Consider the following 18,710-nt stretch of genomic DNA (forward strand, 5'->3'; position numbering starts at 1 on the left):
ACAGTTTTTATCATTGTTGTGCTCTATTTCTGTAGAGATGTAGTTATTTCTTATATAGAGAGCAACTCTAGCTCCTCTTTTATTTGGTCTGTTTCTTTTAAATAATTTAAATCCCTCTAGCTATGTGTTCCATGTGTGGGTTTCGTCCCACCATGGTTCCGTAACGGCAACAATATCATATCTGCTTTCATTAATCTGAATTTCTAGTTCTCCCTGTTTGTTGTTCATACTCTGTGCATTGGTGTATAGACATTTGAGTCCTTTGTGACTGGCCCTGTATTTACTTTCTACATGACCTGTGTGATGCCTGAGTTCCCCTATTGTCTTCCCACCTATTTCGTTCGTGCACTTTGTGTGGCACTCGCTATTAGAGGCTTGATTTTGCTTGACAGCAAGGTTGGTATTCTTGTCCACATATACATCTATGTTACATGCACTGATATCCCTATAATTTTTAGATTGCCGGGGACAGGGTTGTTCTGTATCAATTAACTCACTGTCCCAGCTATTTAGTTTAAATTTTCCTCCAGAAAATCTGTGAATTTATAGCTGAGTAACTCAGTCCCTTTCTTTGATGGATGCAAACCATCTCTTTTGTATATCTTTTCATTGGACCAGTTATAGACATCATGACTAATACATTCAAAGCCTTCCCCTTTATACCACATATTGAATTGTGCTATGCGCTGGCCTTTTCCATTTTGCTCCTTATGCACTGGTAAAACCTCTGAGAAATTATCAAACCATGTATTAATATTCACCGCCCAGATTGACTATTGCTATGTGCTCTACACTTGAAGTGTATTCAGAAGCTTTAATTGATATAAAATATAGTGACACAGGCAAATTATGTGTGCTCCTGGAATAGTCCAGGTCCAAGGATACCAGTTTTGATCTTTCTGGGACCAGTGTATTTGAGGAACCTTCTTTTCCTGATTATATTTGTCCATCTCGTTGGCTCTGTGAAAAAAGATATGCTGCAGGTTCTGTCCATTAAGGACTTGAATCTGGCAGGACCTAGGACACAGGTCTTTTCTGCTATACGAAACATCATTCCCTTGAGATGAGGCTAGCTCCATCTTTGCTAACTTTCTGAATATTGCTCAAAACACAATTGTATCAACAGGCTTGAGGATATCAAGGAAATAGTGGATCAATGAGATTCATTATATTGTCTGTTATACTGAAGATGCTGTTTTCTTATCTTTCAATAATAATGTTTTTTAAAAAAAATACAGAATATTTTTAATGTTTCTTTTCCATGGTTTGTTTTTAATATATGCTGCCCAGAATGGGATGGGCATCCATAAAAATATGATAAATGAATGAACGAAGGAATGAATGAACAAATGAATGAATGAATGCTAGATAAATAATAAATATAAGCACTTCAGAACATAACCTATTTTAAGCTGAAATGTTGGTTCTTTTTTAAAAAATTGGCTGAATTATTTTTTCTTTTAATAATGTGTACATTTTCACTTACTGAATAAAAATGACACTAGCTTAAAAAATTAATTCACAAATCTGATTATACACAATATTAATGTTCCCTACTTTTTGTTTTTTTCAGGTCCAAGTACATTGGATAATATTGTGGAAGATGTTACACATCCCTGTAACCCAAATCCCTGTGCTGCAAATCAATTGTGTGAAGTAAATAGAAAAGGATGTCAGCCTCTCGAACTTTGTCTTCCTTATTTTTGTATACAGGGTAAGGCTTTTTAAAGTCTAAACAAATGCCATAGGATTCCTAATAACTTAACACTTGCCTTCTTGTCATTGAAAATATCTTTCTTCAAAGGGTCTGCTATTTCAGAATATAATTTCAAAATTGGAATGTTAATTGTTATTACTATTTATTGATTAGGACATGTGTATATTGCCTTTCTTTTGTTTAAAACTTCATATAGTTTGCAATAATATAAAAATAGATTAATATGAATATAATTACATATCAAATACTGTTAAATCTCAGCTGGTAAAAATGGAGCAAATGAGACTTCACAACTTGACAGTTGTTAATAGAAAGATTCCATAGTGATAGTCTACATGGTTTCACTTAGATAAAAGATAAAAGTGAAGACTATTTTAAATTGAGCTTTGGCTTTTTAGTTCCATTTAACATTTTTGAAATCAGTCATGGGTATATACTACAAGCCACCCAATTGATTCAGGCAAGACTAGCCACTCTGAGTCAATCAACAAAATGAGAAACTCCAACCAAAGAAAGAAGACTGTATCCAAACTGAACACAATAAGAAACAAACGCCAAACTATCAGATGAACCTTTAAAGATAGACGGATGGCAACATGACCTCAAGAAACAACAACAATCAATCAAGAATAATATTTCTGCTGCTTAGTGCTATCCAGTCCCGCTGGAGCTGAGCAATCAACTTCATATGTTACCCCTGGAACAAATCATGTAGACATCTAGAGAAGGGACATCATGATGTGTTCCAGTGATAGGAAGAAAAGTAGCCCAGATATCCCCAGGAAAAAAGGTATGTGTTGGTCAATAAAGATTCACTTCTCTAACAAAAGTTGAAAAATTGCTGAATGGAATCAACGATTTGTATACTGGACATTCAATCTAGGGAAGCATGTTGTCTCCCAGGAGCAGATGAAAGGTATGACAGAGAGTTATTAAAATAATCAAACCCACAGATTATTATACCTTCCTCCTCTTCCACACAGGGACAAATGATATGACAATGAAGCTGAAAACAATTTCAAGAGACATTTTATGCACCTTGGCATAAAAACCAAGAAGTTAGGAGCATAAGTGGTGTTTTCATCTGTACTTTCAACAGAAGGACAACTTCCAATGAGGGAAAAGAAGATTTTAGAAAACCACTGACTTAAGGGATGGTGCCTTTGAGAGAACTTTGGATTCCTAGACCATGGTCTACATTACCTACATGAAGGGCTTCTGGCAGGAGATAAGCTACACCTCACAATAATTGGCAAAAGTATTTAGAAAGTGACTGACTGAGCTTATCCAAACTAAAACTGGAAAGGGAGGGTGACCAATCTTTAGGAATTTTAGAACCTAATTTCAAGCATAAACCCCAAGACAACCAATCAGACGAGATAGGAAGCGCTAAGAAGTAAGGGGAACTCAGATATAAAATAGAAGATGGAAGAAGCAAATGCAGGGTCAGCCATAAAGGGCTTGGATGTCTAGATACTAATGCTGAAAGTATGAGGAGTAAACAGGGTGAACTTGAAGTTCTAGTATATGAGGGCAAATATAATATTGTTGCTATTACTGCAATTTGGTGGCATAAAACTAATGATTGCAATGTACTGCTGGAAGGATATAAATTGTTCAAAGAAACAGAAGTAACAAAAGAGAAGGTTGTATTTCATTATATATTGGAAATCACTATACCTGTAGAGAAATGCATAAAACCTTCTTGATTGCATATGGATTAATATAAAGGAGGAAAATGACATTGCCATGGGTATATACTACAGACCACTCAATCATGCAGAGGAAATAGATGAACATTTTGCAAATCAATTAACTAGAGTGTGCAGGAAACCCACCACTGTAGTAATGGGGGACTTTAACTGACCTGAAATCCACTGGGAGACAAATTGTGCATCAAGTGAGAGATTGAACAGCTTACTAACCAATTTAGCTGACAACTTTGTCACCCAAAAGGTAGTAGAGGGACATCTCTAGGGACACTGGACTTAATCCTTACTAAGAGAGTTGAAATGATATGGGTTGAAGTTGTGGGAAGTTTGGGAGAGAGTAACCATGCCATATATAATTCAGGCACATATAATCAAATAAAGTCAAACTATGATCTTAGACAAGAAATCTGACTTTAACAAACTAAGAGTTTAGGAAGGAATCTATAGATGGAAATCTTAAAGGGGAAAACAGCTCAAGAATTGAAGAAGCTTCTTGGATAAGAAGTGAAATATCTTCAGGAAAAACAAAGTTCAGTTGTTTTTTGAAAAAGCACTTTGGGACAACTCAAGATACTTGGGAAAATCTGAAAAAATGAGATTATAAGAGCCCGATCTAACATAGTACCACAGAGAAAGAAAATAGGAGGCCCCAGATAAAGCCAGCATGATTGCATAAAGTATCTCTGACAAGCTGAGAGAAAAAGATGGAAAAAATGGAAAGAAGGATGCTAGGAAAATGCGTGAATCAGCAAGGACAAAGGCAAGAATGCTAAGGGTTAGAGTGAATTAAGACTTGTAACAAATGCTAACAATATTTTTTAAAAAAATTTAACCATATAAGAAACAAAAAAAAAATCAAGGAAAGCATCAATCTGCTGATGGGAGAAGATAGCAAAAAGGTGACAGGCACCAAGGAGAAAGCAGAATTGCTTAATTCATTCTTTGAATCTGCTTTCACCAAAAGGAAAAACAGTCCAGCCAATTAGAAGTGGCATGTAGGATATAGAATAGCAATGCAAGTCAAAATAAGGAAGAAAATGGTTAGAGAATTCCTATTCAGTCCAGACGAGTTCAAATTGCCAGAACCAGATGGATTGCATCCCATAATTTTGAAGGAATTGGCAGATGTGGTCTTGAAACCATTGAACAAAATTTTTCAAAGTTCCTGGAGCACCAGAGAAATACTAAAGGACTGGAAAAGAGCTGATATGCTTCCAATCTTCAAAAAAAGGAAAACAAAATGGATCCAGGAAATTACAGGCCAGTTAGTCTAATATCAATACCTGGGAAAACCCTAGAAAAGACAAAGAAACACGGGATTTTTAAGTACCTAGAAATGAACAAGGTGATTACTAGAAGCCAGCATGGATTTGGTTAAAAATAAATCATGTCAGACTGACCTTATTGCCTTCTTTGACAAAGTCACTAGTTGATGAGGGAAATGCTGTGAACACAGTTTACTTAGACTTTAGTAAGGTACTTGATAAAAAAGATCACAGCCTCCTTTTTGGTAAGATAAAACAATGTGAAATAGATAGTACCACCACCAGATGGGTTTGCAACTGATTGATCGTTCACACTTAGTGAGAAGTCCACAATGGAACTACATCTACATGGAGGGAAGCTTGCAATGGGATAGCTCAAGGCCCAGTACTCTTCAATATCTTTATAAACAATTTAGATGAGGGAATAGAAGGGAAACTCATCAAATTTGCAAAAAACACCAAGTTGGAGGAAATTGCTAACGCTTTGGAGGGTAGACTCAAGACACAGAGTACCTTGACAGATTTGAACATGGGCCCTATACAACCAATGCAATTCAGTTGTGAGAAAAGTAAGATCCTATATATAGGCAAGAAAAAACAAATGCACAGTTATAGAAAAGATGAATCTGGTTCAACAGTAGTAATTATGAGAGGAATCTAGGTGTAAGGCTCCACTTCAACCCACATCTTAAGAAAGCAGAACTCTTGGAAACAATCTCTTCCAACAGGAACTTTTATTAAGAGTAGCCGATAGCAGGCATAATAGACAGGATCTGAGAGATTCCCTTACAGATTGATGTTTTAAAGTGTCCCTGAGCACCCCACTCCACAGTTCTTCCGGGCAATTCAGACCAGCAAATTCCTAGGTGTTAAATCCAGGAAACATAACATTAATCCAGCTCCATTGTGTACGATCATTCAACAGCTCTTCACACCTTATTTTGATGACAGAGAAATAAGCCAGATCCTGGAGGTCTGTATCTTTTCACCCCTTTTTCCTAGCTGCCCGATAAGGAAGTTCAGAGGGGGCCTAGGATACGAGGCAAATTGTTACATTGTAATGGTTAGCAGACATGAAGGTGAATAAACAAAAGGTTACTTTGTAGTGAATAGAGGAAGTAAAAGTAATAAACCTGCATGCATATCCCCCCTCCCCCTTGGGAGTATGGCAGAATCCAGGGAAGGGTAAGAATTGGTTTTAGATCAGAGAAGATAGATAGAAAGGAAATATAACTGGATTCTGACATCCTGCCCCCCCTTAAAAATAAGAGAGCTCCACCTGTAGAAAAAACAAAACAGATATAAAAGTTAGTCTGGCTTGTTGGGATACTCTGTATGAAACTTCTTTAATAGTTTCGGGGCTCTGACATGACGTTTATGGACCCACTCATTTTGTGAGGAGGGGAGGTGTTTCCATGCTAGGTATTGAGTTGTACCGTGATACCTCCTAGAGCAGGGCTTTTCAACATTTTCACCGATTGTACCACTTTTAGGATATGACAATATCCGAGTACCACCAGTCGCCTAGCAAGGTGTCAAAAACTTGATGAACAAAAAAAAAAAGGAAAAAAGTGATAAAGTACAGGTAGTCCTCGACTTACAACAGTTCGCTTAGTGACTATTTGAAGTTATAATGGCACTGAAATAACTGCCTGCCCCGGCTACAGCCGAGCAAGACACTTGCCTGCCCACCCAGCAGCACTCTTCCTCCTGTCCGAGGTTTTCATTGTTGTGAGCATATCTGTTGAGGATTGGCAGTGGGGGTGGGGTGGGGGATGTTTGGTCTTTATTCCCCCCCCCCGTCTGCTGGGTGGTTGCAGCAGGTTTTGGACACTTCACATGATCCTGGGATACTGTGAGTGTCATAAATATGAATCAGTTGCCAAGCTTCTGAATGTAAATCACAAGACCTTGGAGATGCTGCAAGATTCCAGCTGATCGGTGCTTCTTCAGGGCTCAGCAGAAGTGCCAGGATCAGTGCCGAGCTCCAGCTGGAGCTTGGGCTGATACTGGCACTTCCACTGAGCCCTGACAGTCCCGAAGAAATGCTGATCCTGGCGATTCCGCTGAGCCCTGACAGCCCTGCAGCTCCAGCCATCTCTCGTTCAGGCTTGTGTGGTGCTACCACCAGTTCAGCTCATTCCTCTCCCCCGCTACCACTTTTCTAGGATGGTCGCGTACCACCTGCCAGGTGCCAATGTACCACAGGTGGTACCCGTACCACCTGTTGAAAAGCCCTGTCCTAGAGTCTAGGACCATGGTGGCGAAACTATGTCACGCGTGCCACAGGTGGCACACAGAGCTCTCTCTGGGTACACGCGCACTGTCACCCCAGTCCTAGGCTTTCAGCTGAGTTTTATAAAATCTTTTCACTTTAAGCCTCCAATGCCGTGTGTAAAAAAAAAGTTCAATGAATCAATCAATTTCAACTTCTCCTGGGAAAAAAAAGATCTTGCAAAGTTGGAATTGATTGATTGAACCTTTTTAGTCCCACCCAGTCTGCCATTACCACTGCAGCCATGCCCACCCAATGGGCCACACCCACCCAATGGGCCACACCCATCCTTGGCCACACCTACCCAATGGGCCATGCCCACTCGGCACCTGGGTTTTGGTTTACAGTTTGGGCACTCAGTCTCTAAAAGGTTCACCATCACTGGTCTAGGATTTCCTTTATCTTGAAGTGTTCTCCTTCCACCATGACTGGAGGTGGTGGGGGGAGAATTTTTGGCCATAAGGGTGACTGTTGTTCTCTTTTCAGCAAACTGCAGTGAAAAATTGGATCTATTTGCCTGAGATTTTGGGGTAATTCTAATTCTACTGTTACTGGGTTTATGATTCTTTTAATTGGAAAAGGTACTATATATTTTGGTCCAAGTTTTTATAGGGTTGTAGGGATTTTAGGTATTTTGTAGATAAATATACCATTTCTCCTACATTGAATGGTGTGGGTTCAACTCTTTTTTTATCTGTTTGTGCTTTGTATGCTTGCCTAGCTTCGTCTAAGGCTTTTCTACCTATTGGCCAGGTGTTTTGTAATTGTTCTATCCATTCTTTCAGTGATGGGATTGCTGGTTTGTTTGGCATTAGTTCTGGCATGGAGTTGAAACTTTGACTGGTGGCTATTTGAAAAGGAGTGTAGCCTGTGCTGGAGTGGACTGCGTTATTGTAGGCAACTTCTGCGAAAGGGAGTAGGTCCATCCAATTCATTTGCTGGAAATTAATAAAGCATCTTAAGTATTGCTCAAGTACTGAGCTCGAGCATTCTGATTGACTGTTCCCTTGAGGATGATGACTTGATGACAGTCCCTGAGTGATTCCTAAGAGGGATAAAAATTCCTTCCAAAATGCTGATGTAAATTGTACTCCCCTATCAGAGATGATGCGTTGGGGTGCCCCATGCAATCTGTAAATGTGCTGCATGAAACATTTTGCTAAGGCTTTTGCGGTGGGAATCTTTTGGCAAAGGATAAAGTGCACCTGTTTGGAAAACAAGTCCATAACTGTCCAGATGAGAATGTTTCCATTGCTTTCTGGCAATTCCACTATAAAATCCATGGCTGTTTCCCTCCAGGGGGCTGAGGGATTCGCCACTGGTTGTAACAGTCCGGGCGATTTCCCTTGCAATCTCTTAGCAGTTGCGCAAGCTGGGCAGCTGGCCACGTAACTTTTTATGTCCTTTTTCATGGATGGCCACGAAAATTGCCTTTTAACTAAATGTAATGTTTTTACAAATCCAAAATGCCTTGTTGATTTTGTATCATGGCAAAGTTGCATCAATGTGCCCCTCTGGGTGGTTGGTATATATAACTTTCCCCCCACCCAATGCAGTCCATCCTTGACTGTGCACATGTGTCTATTTTTCTGGAAACATTCGTCTGTTTCCAAAGTTTTCTGGAATCTGATTCCGGTTTGGCTACCCAGTTGCAGCTTTAATTTAGCTTGGGCTCTGGTGGTTACTGGTGCTGCCATTTGTGGTTCCACCATAAGTAGTTTAGAATCGGTGGCTCACATGCTGTTATATTGGGGCATGCGAGACAGTACATCTGCCAAGAAGTTCTTTCCCCCCAGCAAGTGCTCGAGCGTAAAATGGAATTGGTGAAAGCGGGCTTGCTTGAGAGTGAGCTTCCTGGGTGTTTTCAAGGCTTCCAGGTTTTTGTGGTCTATCCATACCTGAAAAGGGATTTTGTTCCCTTCAAGGAACTGGCGCCATGTAAGTAATGACCAACGGATCCCGTATGCCTCTTTCTCTCACATGGGCCAGCGCTGTTCTGTTTCTGTGAGTTTCTTGGACATATATGTGCAGGTTGCAATACCCCTTCATTGTTTTTTTGTAATAGTACAGCTCCCACTACCACATCACTTGGGTCCGCCTGTATTACAAAGGACTTATCAGTGTCTGGATGCCTCAGTATGGGTTCGGCAGAAAAAAGTCTCTTTAATCTCTCAAACACTGCTCGACATTCCATTGTCCATTTTAGTGGTTGGCTAGGTTTCACTGAGGATTCCCCCTTCGTTTTTAGGGCAGGGCTATTTGGGCAAATGAGGGGATGAATTGGCGGTAAAAGTTTGCAAAACCCAGGAAACTTTGTAGCTGCTTCCTTGTGTGAAGTGTTAGCCCATTCTAGTACTGTTCTGACCTTCTCGGGGTCCATTTCAATACCCTGTGGGGATATGCGATAATCCAGGTAGTCTGTTCCAGGGCTTTCCAACAGATGGTACAGGTACCACCTGTGATACATTGGCACCTGGCAGGTGGTACGTGACCATCCTAGAAAAGTGGTAGCAGGGGAGGGGAATAAGTTGAACCACTGGCAGCACCACACAAGCCTGAGGGAGAAATGGCTGGAGCTGCAGGGCTGTCAGGGCTCAGCGGAATCGCCAGGATCAGCGCTTCTTTGGGACTGTCAGGGCTCAGTGGAAGTACCAGGATCAGCGCCAGGCTCCAGCTGGAGCTCAGCACTGATCCTGGCACTTCTGCTGAGCCCTGAAGAAGCACCACTCAGCTGGAATGTTGCAGCATCTCCTAGGTCTTGTGATTTATATTCAGATACTTGGCAACTGATTCATATTTATGATGCTCACAGTATCCCAGGATCATGTGAAGTGTTTAAAACCTGCTGCAACCACCCAGCAGACTGGGGGAATAAAGACCAAACATCCCCACCCCAACCCCACTGCCAATCCTCAACAGATATGCTCACAACAATGAAAATCTCGGACAGGAGGAAGAGCGCTGCCGGGTGGGCAGGGAGGTGTCTTGCTCGGCTGTGGCTGGGAGGGCACTTATTTCAGTCCATTGTAACTTCAAACAGTCACTAAGCAAACTGTTGTAAGTCGAGGATTACCTGTACTTTATTATCTTTTTCCTTTTTTTTTTTTTGGTCATCATGTTTTTGACACCTTGCTAGGCGACTGGTGGTACTCAGATATTGCCATATCCTAAAAGTGGTACAATGGGTGAAAAGGTTGAAAAGCCATGGTCTATTTTTTCCTAGTGGAATTTGCATTTTGATAATTTGGCATATAGGTGGACAGCTCGCAGTTTCATTAAAACCGCTCTTACTAGGTTGACATGTTCCTCTTTGGATTCGGTGAAGATAAGGATGTCATCTAAATAAACCAGGACCCCCTTAAATAGTTCTTCCCTTAGTACATCATTGATTAATTGCATAAATACTGTGGGGGCCCCTTGTAGTCCAAACAGCAAAATTTTAAATTGGTAGCACCCCATTGGGCAATTAAAGCAGTTTTCCATTCATCCCCTTCCTTAATTCTAATGCAGTAATACACTTCCCTTAGATCTAGTTTAGTGAAAAATCTTCCTTTCGAGAGGTGGGATAACATCCTTCATGAGGGGTAGAGGGTATAGGTTGTTTTCACTGATTGCATTCAAGGAGCAGTAGTCCACGCACAAGCATAAAGTGCTGTCCTTCTTTTCTCTAAAGAGAACTGGGGCTGCTACCTTATGCTTGGCCTGTTCGATAAACCCCCTTTCTAGGTTTTTATTTATGAATCTTTCCATTTCCTCCTTCTCCTTAGGGCTCATAGAGTATAGTCTGGGTTTCAGGAGTTTTGCCCTGTGCTTGAATTCTATGGCACAATCCATGGGTCGATGAGGGGGGGAGCTCATCTGCCCTCTCATTATTGAAAACTTTAGCAAGGTCTCAGTATTTCTCTGCTATTTCGGGTAGCCCCTTTTATTTTCCCCTTAATGCTTTCTCCCTTCTTAATTTGGTAGGACTCCTTGGGGTTTTAAGTCTGTAGGATCCCTCTTCGGGAAATTGATTTCTGCCGTCCTCCAATTTACCCAGGGGTTCCATTTCTTTAACCATTCCTGCCCTAGGATGACTGGGCATTCCATGCCTGGGGCTACAACAAATGTTATGTCTTCCCAGGGATAAGTGTACTGGTAAGGTGGCTAGGATAGCTGGCACCCCCTCTACTATGGACCCATCTAATTGGTCAAATGAGGTTGGTTGTTGCAGCCTCCTCATCGGAATGCCCAAGTTCCCCACTAGTGTTGGACTAATGAGGCAGTGGGTGCAGCCAGAGTCTATTAAGGCTTTCACCTTGACAGCTTCAGGCATGGAGAGAGCTAATATAGTCACTGTTGTAAGTATGGGTGCAATGGGTCCACTTACCAGGGGTTTGCCCTCCGAGCTATTGTCTGAGGTGTCCGCTGGCTCTGTGGTGTAGGCTGGAGTTCTTTCCCCATGATGGGCAGAGGTAGGGGATTCCACAGCCTCCATCACTCTCATGGCAGATTCTTTTGGCTTAGCTGGAGACTTCCCAGATTTGCTGGCCAGTGATCAGTCTGGGTTGTGCTGAGGGGCTTTCGAGCGGCATTTTACATCCCGATGCCCCTCTCTCCCGCATTTGAAACAGCCCGTTGACTTCTTGGCCGTAGCCGATGGTTTCACTGGTCCGCGCATCGGCTCAGGTGGAGAGCGGCCCCATGGTTTTCCTCAGCGGTGCCTCTTCAGTAGGTCGATTTCTGCTTCCTCTGCCAGGACATATCATTCATTGAGTTGGTGTGTGTCCCCTCAGGGCAGGCAAGCATCATACACATTGTAATTTAGGCCGTCTTTGAAATGGCTAAGGAGGATGTCTTCCAGCTAGTTCAGCTTGTGTATATTTGGCTACCGGGCATCTGCCCTGCCTCACTGTTTTGATTCTTCCGCAGGCCTTGCAATCAGCCAGGGGGTCCTCGAATCACCTTCTCAGAGAGGACATGAAACAGTTGAAGTCATTGAGCTCTGGAATCATGCAGGTTCACCACCCAATCTGTGACCAGTCTGTCCAGAGTGGATTGCACGATACGGATACGGGTTTTGTCGCTGGGGATGTGCCACCTGTATTCCTCCATGTAGCTGTATTCCTCCATGTATTCCTCCATGTAGTTGAGTTAGGAAAAACCCCAAGCATGTCGGCTCCCCCTTGAATCTCACGTCCAGCGGCGGGAGTCTTTGGATGGATTGGTGCCTTCGCTGTCAGTATTGTCTTCCATCCTGATCGCCATCTGCGGGTCGGTAGGGAGTGAGAGCCACTGAAATGGTATCTGCTGGTTCAGCGGACATCCCCGGGACTATAGGTTCTGATTCCTCCTCTGCATCTCTCCAGCTGCAGCTCCAGCTGCTGGTGCAGCTGCAGGGCTCAGAGTTCTCCTCTCCTATAGAGCCAAGGGTTCTTTTCATCAGATAAATAGCTTGCTCTACGATCTAGTTCGAGTGTTGTGCATGACTTCCTTCCTCTTCGCTAACATGCAGGGATTTCTCCATCTCCTGTTTCCATTCTGGTTGGTAGCTACCCCGTCTCAGGGTCACCTTTCTCGATCTCTTTTCCCACTCGCCTTTCTTTCCAACATCCATTGACCACCAAGATTTGTGGCTACATGTCTCCACCACCTGTTCTCCTGAGGAGTATGACATTTCGGATCCCGACAGCTGGCAAATTCTCGGTAAGGGGGAAGGCTCCTTTTCCGTGGGGTTTTCTTCCTTTATTTATTTATTTTATTTATTTATTTATGAGACTTATATACCGCTTTAAGTGCAAGCGCTCTTTAAGCGGTGTACACCAGTAAGCAATGTATATATATATTTACATTGCCCCCAATAATCTGGGTCCTCATTTTACCTACCCCGGAAGGATGGAAGGCTGAGTCAACCTTGAGCTGGTGAGATTTGAACCGCTGACCTGCTGAACACAGTCAGCTAAAGTGGCCTGCAGTACTGCACTTTAACTGCTGTGCCACCTCGCCTTCCCTGCCTTGTCGTTTGACATTGCATTTTTTGCAAAGTCTCCCGGTAAGTTTCTCCCTTCCAGGTTGACTATTACTGCAGATCCTGTCTAATGTAAGGCCCCACTTCAACCCACATCTTAAGAAAGCAGAACTCTTGGAAACAATCTCTTCCAACAGGAACTTTTATTAAGAGTAGCTGATAGCAGGCATAATAGACAGGATCTGAGGGATTCCCTTACAGATTGATGTTTTAAAGTGTCCCTAAGCACCCCACTCCACAGTTCTTCCGGGCGATTCAGACTAGCAAATTCCTAGGTGTTAAATCCAGGAAAGATAAGATCAATTTGGCTCCATTGTGCACAATCATTCAACAGCTCTTCACACCTTATTTTGATGATGGAGAAATAACCAGATCCCAGAGGTCTGTATCTTTTCACCCCCCTTTTCTTAGCTGCCCGGTAAGGAGAAGAAGTTCAGAAGAGGCCTAGGATAAGAGGCAAATTGTTACATTGTAATGGTTAGCAGACACAAAGGTGAATAAAGAAAAGATTACTTTGTAATGAATAGAGGAAGTGAAAGTAATAGTAATAAACCTGCATGCATAGCCCCCCTCCCCCTTGGGAGTATGGCAGGATCCAGGGAAGGGTAAGAATTGGTTTTAGATGAGAGAAAATAGATAGAAAGGAAATATAACTGGATTCTGACACTAGGTGTCCTAGTAGACAACCACTTAAGAATGAGTAAGCAATGTGCTGCAATTGCCAAAAAAGCCAATGCAGTCCTTGGCTGCATCAACAGAGAGATAGTTTCAAGATCATATGAGATGACAGTACTACCTTATATTGCACTGGTGAAACTATATTTGGAATTTTGGTATCCAGCCCTGGTCACCATGATTCCAAAAAATATTGAGACCCTAGAAAGAGTGCAGAGAAGAAAAATAAAAATTCTAAGGAATCTAGAAGCTGAACCATACAATGAACAATTGAGCAAACTAGATGTCTAGTCTAATGAAGAGAAGGACTAGAAATGATATGATAGTCTTCCAGAACGTGAAGGGCTGTCACAGAAAAGAAGGTAGGACAAGAAGTAAGGTCATTAAAGAGAGATGCAACCTAGAACTAAGGAGAAATTTCCTGACAGAACAACCAAGGGTACAGCTTTCCTTCAGAAGTTGTGGGTGCTCCATCACTGGAAACTTTTTAAAAAAGACTGGACAACCATTTGTCTGAAATGGTATAGGGTGTCCTGTCTGAGCAGGGAGTTGGATTAGAAGACTTCCAAAAAAACCCCTATGATTCTTTGTTCTAAGGTTGAATGATCACTACAATAAATAAATGGTGTAATCTAGATAGTAAATGCTGAACAGAGGGTGCTGTCTTTTCCTATAATGGAAAGGGGGCTTATTCCTTTCCCTTGCTGCAGTAAGTAGGATCAGAACTTTCAGCTTTCATCACCATGTGAGGAAGAACTCTCTTCTCTTCTCCCCCCTCCCTTCCCCTGTCCCATCTCCTCTCCATTTTTCCTTTATGGCTACAAAATAAAACATCCCAGCGATTTTCTTTCCTGCTGATAGCAGCATGCTCCCCAGTTATGAATGGGGGCTATTAAGAATGACTCAAGATGATTCTTGGGCGATGGTGGACATACTTGAGAAGAGAATCTAGAAGGTAACAATTCTAGGTGGGAAAGGTCAGAGAGTCGAGTCTCCATCTTTTCCTTTCCTACTGTCTACTGTTTTAAAAATGCCTGGGTTTTAACTGCACTTTTTGATATTTTTTCTTTTGATTTTTATTTTCAAATATTTATCTACTGGTTGAATGCTAATTTAATTTAACCCTCTCTTGGATCTTAGTAGCTTCTTTTTATGCCCTTTTTGTTTTATTAGCTGCCGTAAACCAATTCTGTCTTTTCTGCATAGAAGCTGGCAACTCTGTGTAGTGAAAGAGATCTCTTTTGATTTACATCAGTACTTAAACAGTCCAGCCTATAAAAAACAGTACTGTAAAAAACAGATTAGAAACACAAGTTAAGATAGGCAAGAAAATGGTAAGTGAGCACCTGTCCACCCTAGACAAGTTCAAATCACAAGGACCAGATGGAACCCAAGGTTCTGAAGAAACTGACAGATGTGATCTCAGAACCACTGAACTATATGTTACAAAGATCCTGGAGCATTGGGGAACTATCAAAGGACTGGAAAAGAGCTGATGTAGTTCTCATCTTCAAAAAAGGGAAAAAAATGGATCCAGGAAACTACAGACCTGTCAGCCTGACCTCAATACCTGGGAAGATTCTGGAAAAGATAATCAAACAACGAATCAGAGAATACCTAGAGCAGGCATGGGGAACCTTGGCTCTTTTATGACTTGTGGACTTCAACTCCCAGAATTCCTGAGCCATCCATGCTGGCTCAGGAATTCTGGGAGTTGATGTCCACAAGTCATAAAAGAGCCAGGGTTCCCCACCCCTGACCTAGAGGCAAACAAAGTCATTACCAAAAGCCAACATGGGTTTGTCAAAAACAGATCATGCCAGATAAATCTTATTGCATTCTTTGACAAGGTGACAAAATTAGTGGACCAGAGGAATGCTGTGGATATAATTTACTTGGACTTAAGTAAGGTATTTGATAAACTAGACTACAACCTATTACTTGATAAGAGAAAAATGTGGGTTAGACAGCATCACCACCAAATGGATTCATAGCTTTCTGACTGGCCGTACTCAGCGTGTGGTCCTCAATGGAACTGCATCTACATGGAGGGAAGTGTGTAGTGGGGTGTCCCAGGGCTCTGTTCTGGGTCCAGTGCTCTTCAACATCTTCATCAATGATTTGGATGAGGAGATAGATGGGGAACTCAAATTTGCAGATGACACCAATAGCGAAAACTCCAGAAGATAAGCTTAAGATACAGAAGAATCTTGACAGACTTGAACATTGGGCGCTATCTAACAAAATGAAATTCAATGGTGAAAAAAGTAAGGTTCTACACTTAGGCAAGAAAAACCAAATACACAGGGATAGTATAGGTGGTACCTTGCTCAATAATAGTAGCTGTGAGAGGAATCTCGGAGTCCTAGTGGACAATCACTTAAATATGAGCCAGCAGTGTGCTGCAGCTGTCAAAAAAGCCAATACAGTGCTAAGCTGTATTAATAGAATTAAGATCACGTGAAGTGTTAATACCACTTTACAATGCCTTGGTAAGGCCACAGTTGGAATATTGTATCCAGTTTTGGTCACCAAAACTGTAAAAAAAGAAATGTTGAGACTCTAGAAAGAGTACAGAGAAGAGCAACAAAGACGATTAGGGGACTGGAGGCTAAAACATATAAGGAACGGTTGCTGGAATTGGATATGTCTAGTTTAATGAAGAGAAGGACAAGGGGTGACATGATAGCAATGTTCTAGTATCTCAGGGATTGCCATAAAGAGGAAGTCAAGCTATTCTCCAAAGTACCTGAAGGCAAGTCAAGAATCAATGGTTGGAAACTAACCAAAGAGAGAGGCAACCTAGAACTAAGGAAACATTTCCTGATAGTTAAAACAATTACCGTATTTTCCGGTGTATAAGACGACTTTCTAAAGCCTGAAAATCTTCTCAAAAGTCAAGGGTCGTCTTATACGCAGGAATATACGGGTAGCTGTTCTCTGAATTTAAAACCAATCTGCCCCCTAGTGGCCAGTCCTATTTTTTTTACAGAAATAAGCACTTAACAGGACAAAGCTTTCTAGCAGCAAAGGAGCTCCTATTGTGCTCATCTATAAACAGAAATTCAATATTGTATTGTATTTTCTGGCATATAAGATGACTTTCTAAACCCTGAAAATCTTCTCAAAAGTTGGGGGTTGTCTTATACGCCCAGTCGCCTTATACGCCGGAATATACGGTAATTAGTGGAACATCGATTAATCAGCCTCCATAAGCTGTGAATGCTCCAACACTGGAAGTTTTTAAGAAGAAACTGGACAGCCATTTGTCTGAAATGGTAGAGAGAAGGGGTGTCAAACTGCTGGCCCATGGGCTGGCTGCGTCACGCCAAAACTACGCCTGCCCCATTGCCGGCAATGAGGAAAAAGTCATGACACATCATGTGACTTTTGACACCCCTGGTATAGGGTATCCTGTCTGAGCAGGGCATTGAACTAGATTATCTCCAAAGTCCCTTCCAACTTTATTGTTGTTGTATTGTACTTTCACTGTAGGGATTTTGTATTTTATATATTTGCTAAGAAAAGTCTAGTTTGATTTTTCTTAATTTCTGATAAAAAAAATCTCTCTTTTTCTACTGAAAGCTCTTCTCACTGTTTTTTTTTGAGCTCAATTATTATGGTACTTTTCCTGTCTTAGAGATGAGCTGTTTGTGACTGGCTGTAAAAGATAAAAGTTTTATTACTCAAATATTTTGGACTATATTAGAATACACTCAAAATGCAAGCAATATATCAAGACAAAATTTATTAGTAAAGCTGATTTTTCTGATTTACAAGTTCAGCTTGAAAATTTGAATAAAAAATTTGATAAAGTAACAATGATTTGAGAAGACAGTAATCAGACACAAATAATAGCAATACAACAAGATTTATAACCAGATGGATTGGAATGTAACTCACTGCTGGTAGCCCTGAAAGATAAGGCTGGGAAAATACAAATAGATTAGAGGACTCTGAGAAAGGCATGGACTGTAAAGATTCAAAGTTGATATAAATGACCAGTGATGAACTTGATTTTTCTAAGAGGATTGAGGGAGATTGAGGAATAGATCTATTGTACCCAATTGGAAAACAAATGTTGAGATGTTATCTTACAATTTATAGGAGACTTTTTTTTTACAATAAATTATGTAGAAATACACACTATAGAAACTTTTGACTTTGGGGAATAAAATCCAATTGTTAGAAAAGATCCCCTTTAATATAAATCATCGGTCTCTCAGCAGCTTCGGGCAAATTTTAAAATGAAAATATTTATCTGGTGAAAATAGCCATATACTTTCTTTTTTGCTTTCAGTTTTGTTAATTTGCAAGCTTAATCATCTCTGCAGCCCCATTCTCCAGCATGATTGGATGGAGAATCCACAAGTGGGTTGTCTTAATCTTCCTGCTCCAATAAGACTAAGTCTGAAGTGTAGACACGCCTCTGCTATGCAAGCGCACCCCAGTTTTAGACTTAGTCTTTTGCTCTACAGACGCATTTTTCAGCTCCCAGGAGCAGAAGAATTAAGATAGGTTGTACACCCCTGGTTTTCCCTTCCTTTCTTTCTAGACATTTGATCCATTCATCATAGTAGAATTAGGATTGTTTGGACTTTCTTGATCAGGAAGATCCTACCTGGGACTTTCCGCAGGCTACTGCCTGCCCGAATTTGAACTGCCTGACTTCGCATGAGTCATTGTGTGTTTAAATTCCCTTTCGTAGACATCAGCTCGCTCCCCTGACTGGCCCGCAGCCTTAAAGCCTTGATTCTCAAGCTGGTCGCATCAGGCTGACTGTGAATCGGCATGGCCTCTCCTGGCACCTCCTGACCAAAGAGAGCGATTAAGAGGCGCCGTGGCACTGCCAGCCAGCTGATTGGCACGGAAGCATAGAGGCAAGCGGCAAGTTACCAGCAGGTCAGGAACACCTGGACACGCATAGCGCGATCACCATGCCTTCCAAGAAGAGCCCCAGGAGCTTCCTTCAGGAACTAGGGCTCAATTACGGAGGCGCAGCCCTCAATTCAGAGGCCTCAGCTAGATTCTTTCTCCAGTCTCAGAGGCCCTTGTCGGT

The 18,710-nt window shown here is 41.6% G+C and overlaps 1 protein-coding gene across 1 annotated transcript in view; it reads left to right on the top strand.

Moving 5' to 3' along the window:
• RECK (reversion inducing cysteine rich protein with kazal motifs) overlaps positions 1-18,710 on the top strand; it is a gene marked incomplete at its 5' end in the record, with an annotated part of 193,380 nt that overhangs the window by 103,566 nt on the left and 71,104 nt on the right. Inside the window, one exon of the mRNA XM_039355685.1 lies at positions 1,574-1,714. Coding sequence (XP_039211619.1) covers positions 1,574-1,714 — 141 coding nt within the window. The remainder of the gene's footprint in view (positions 1-1,573; positions 1,715-18,710) is intronic.

This window comes from Crotalus tigris, unplaced genomic scaffold (genome assembly GCF_016545835.1).
Source record: "Crotalus tigris isolate CLP2741 ecotype Arizona unplaced genomic scaffold, ASM1654583v1 scf7180000018730.549990, whole genome shotgun sequence".
NCBI lineage: Eukaryota > Metazoa > Chordata > Lepidosauria > Squamata > Viperidae > Crotalus > Crotalus tigris.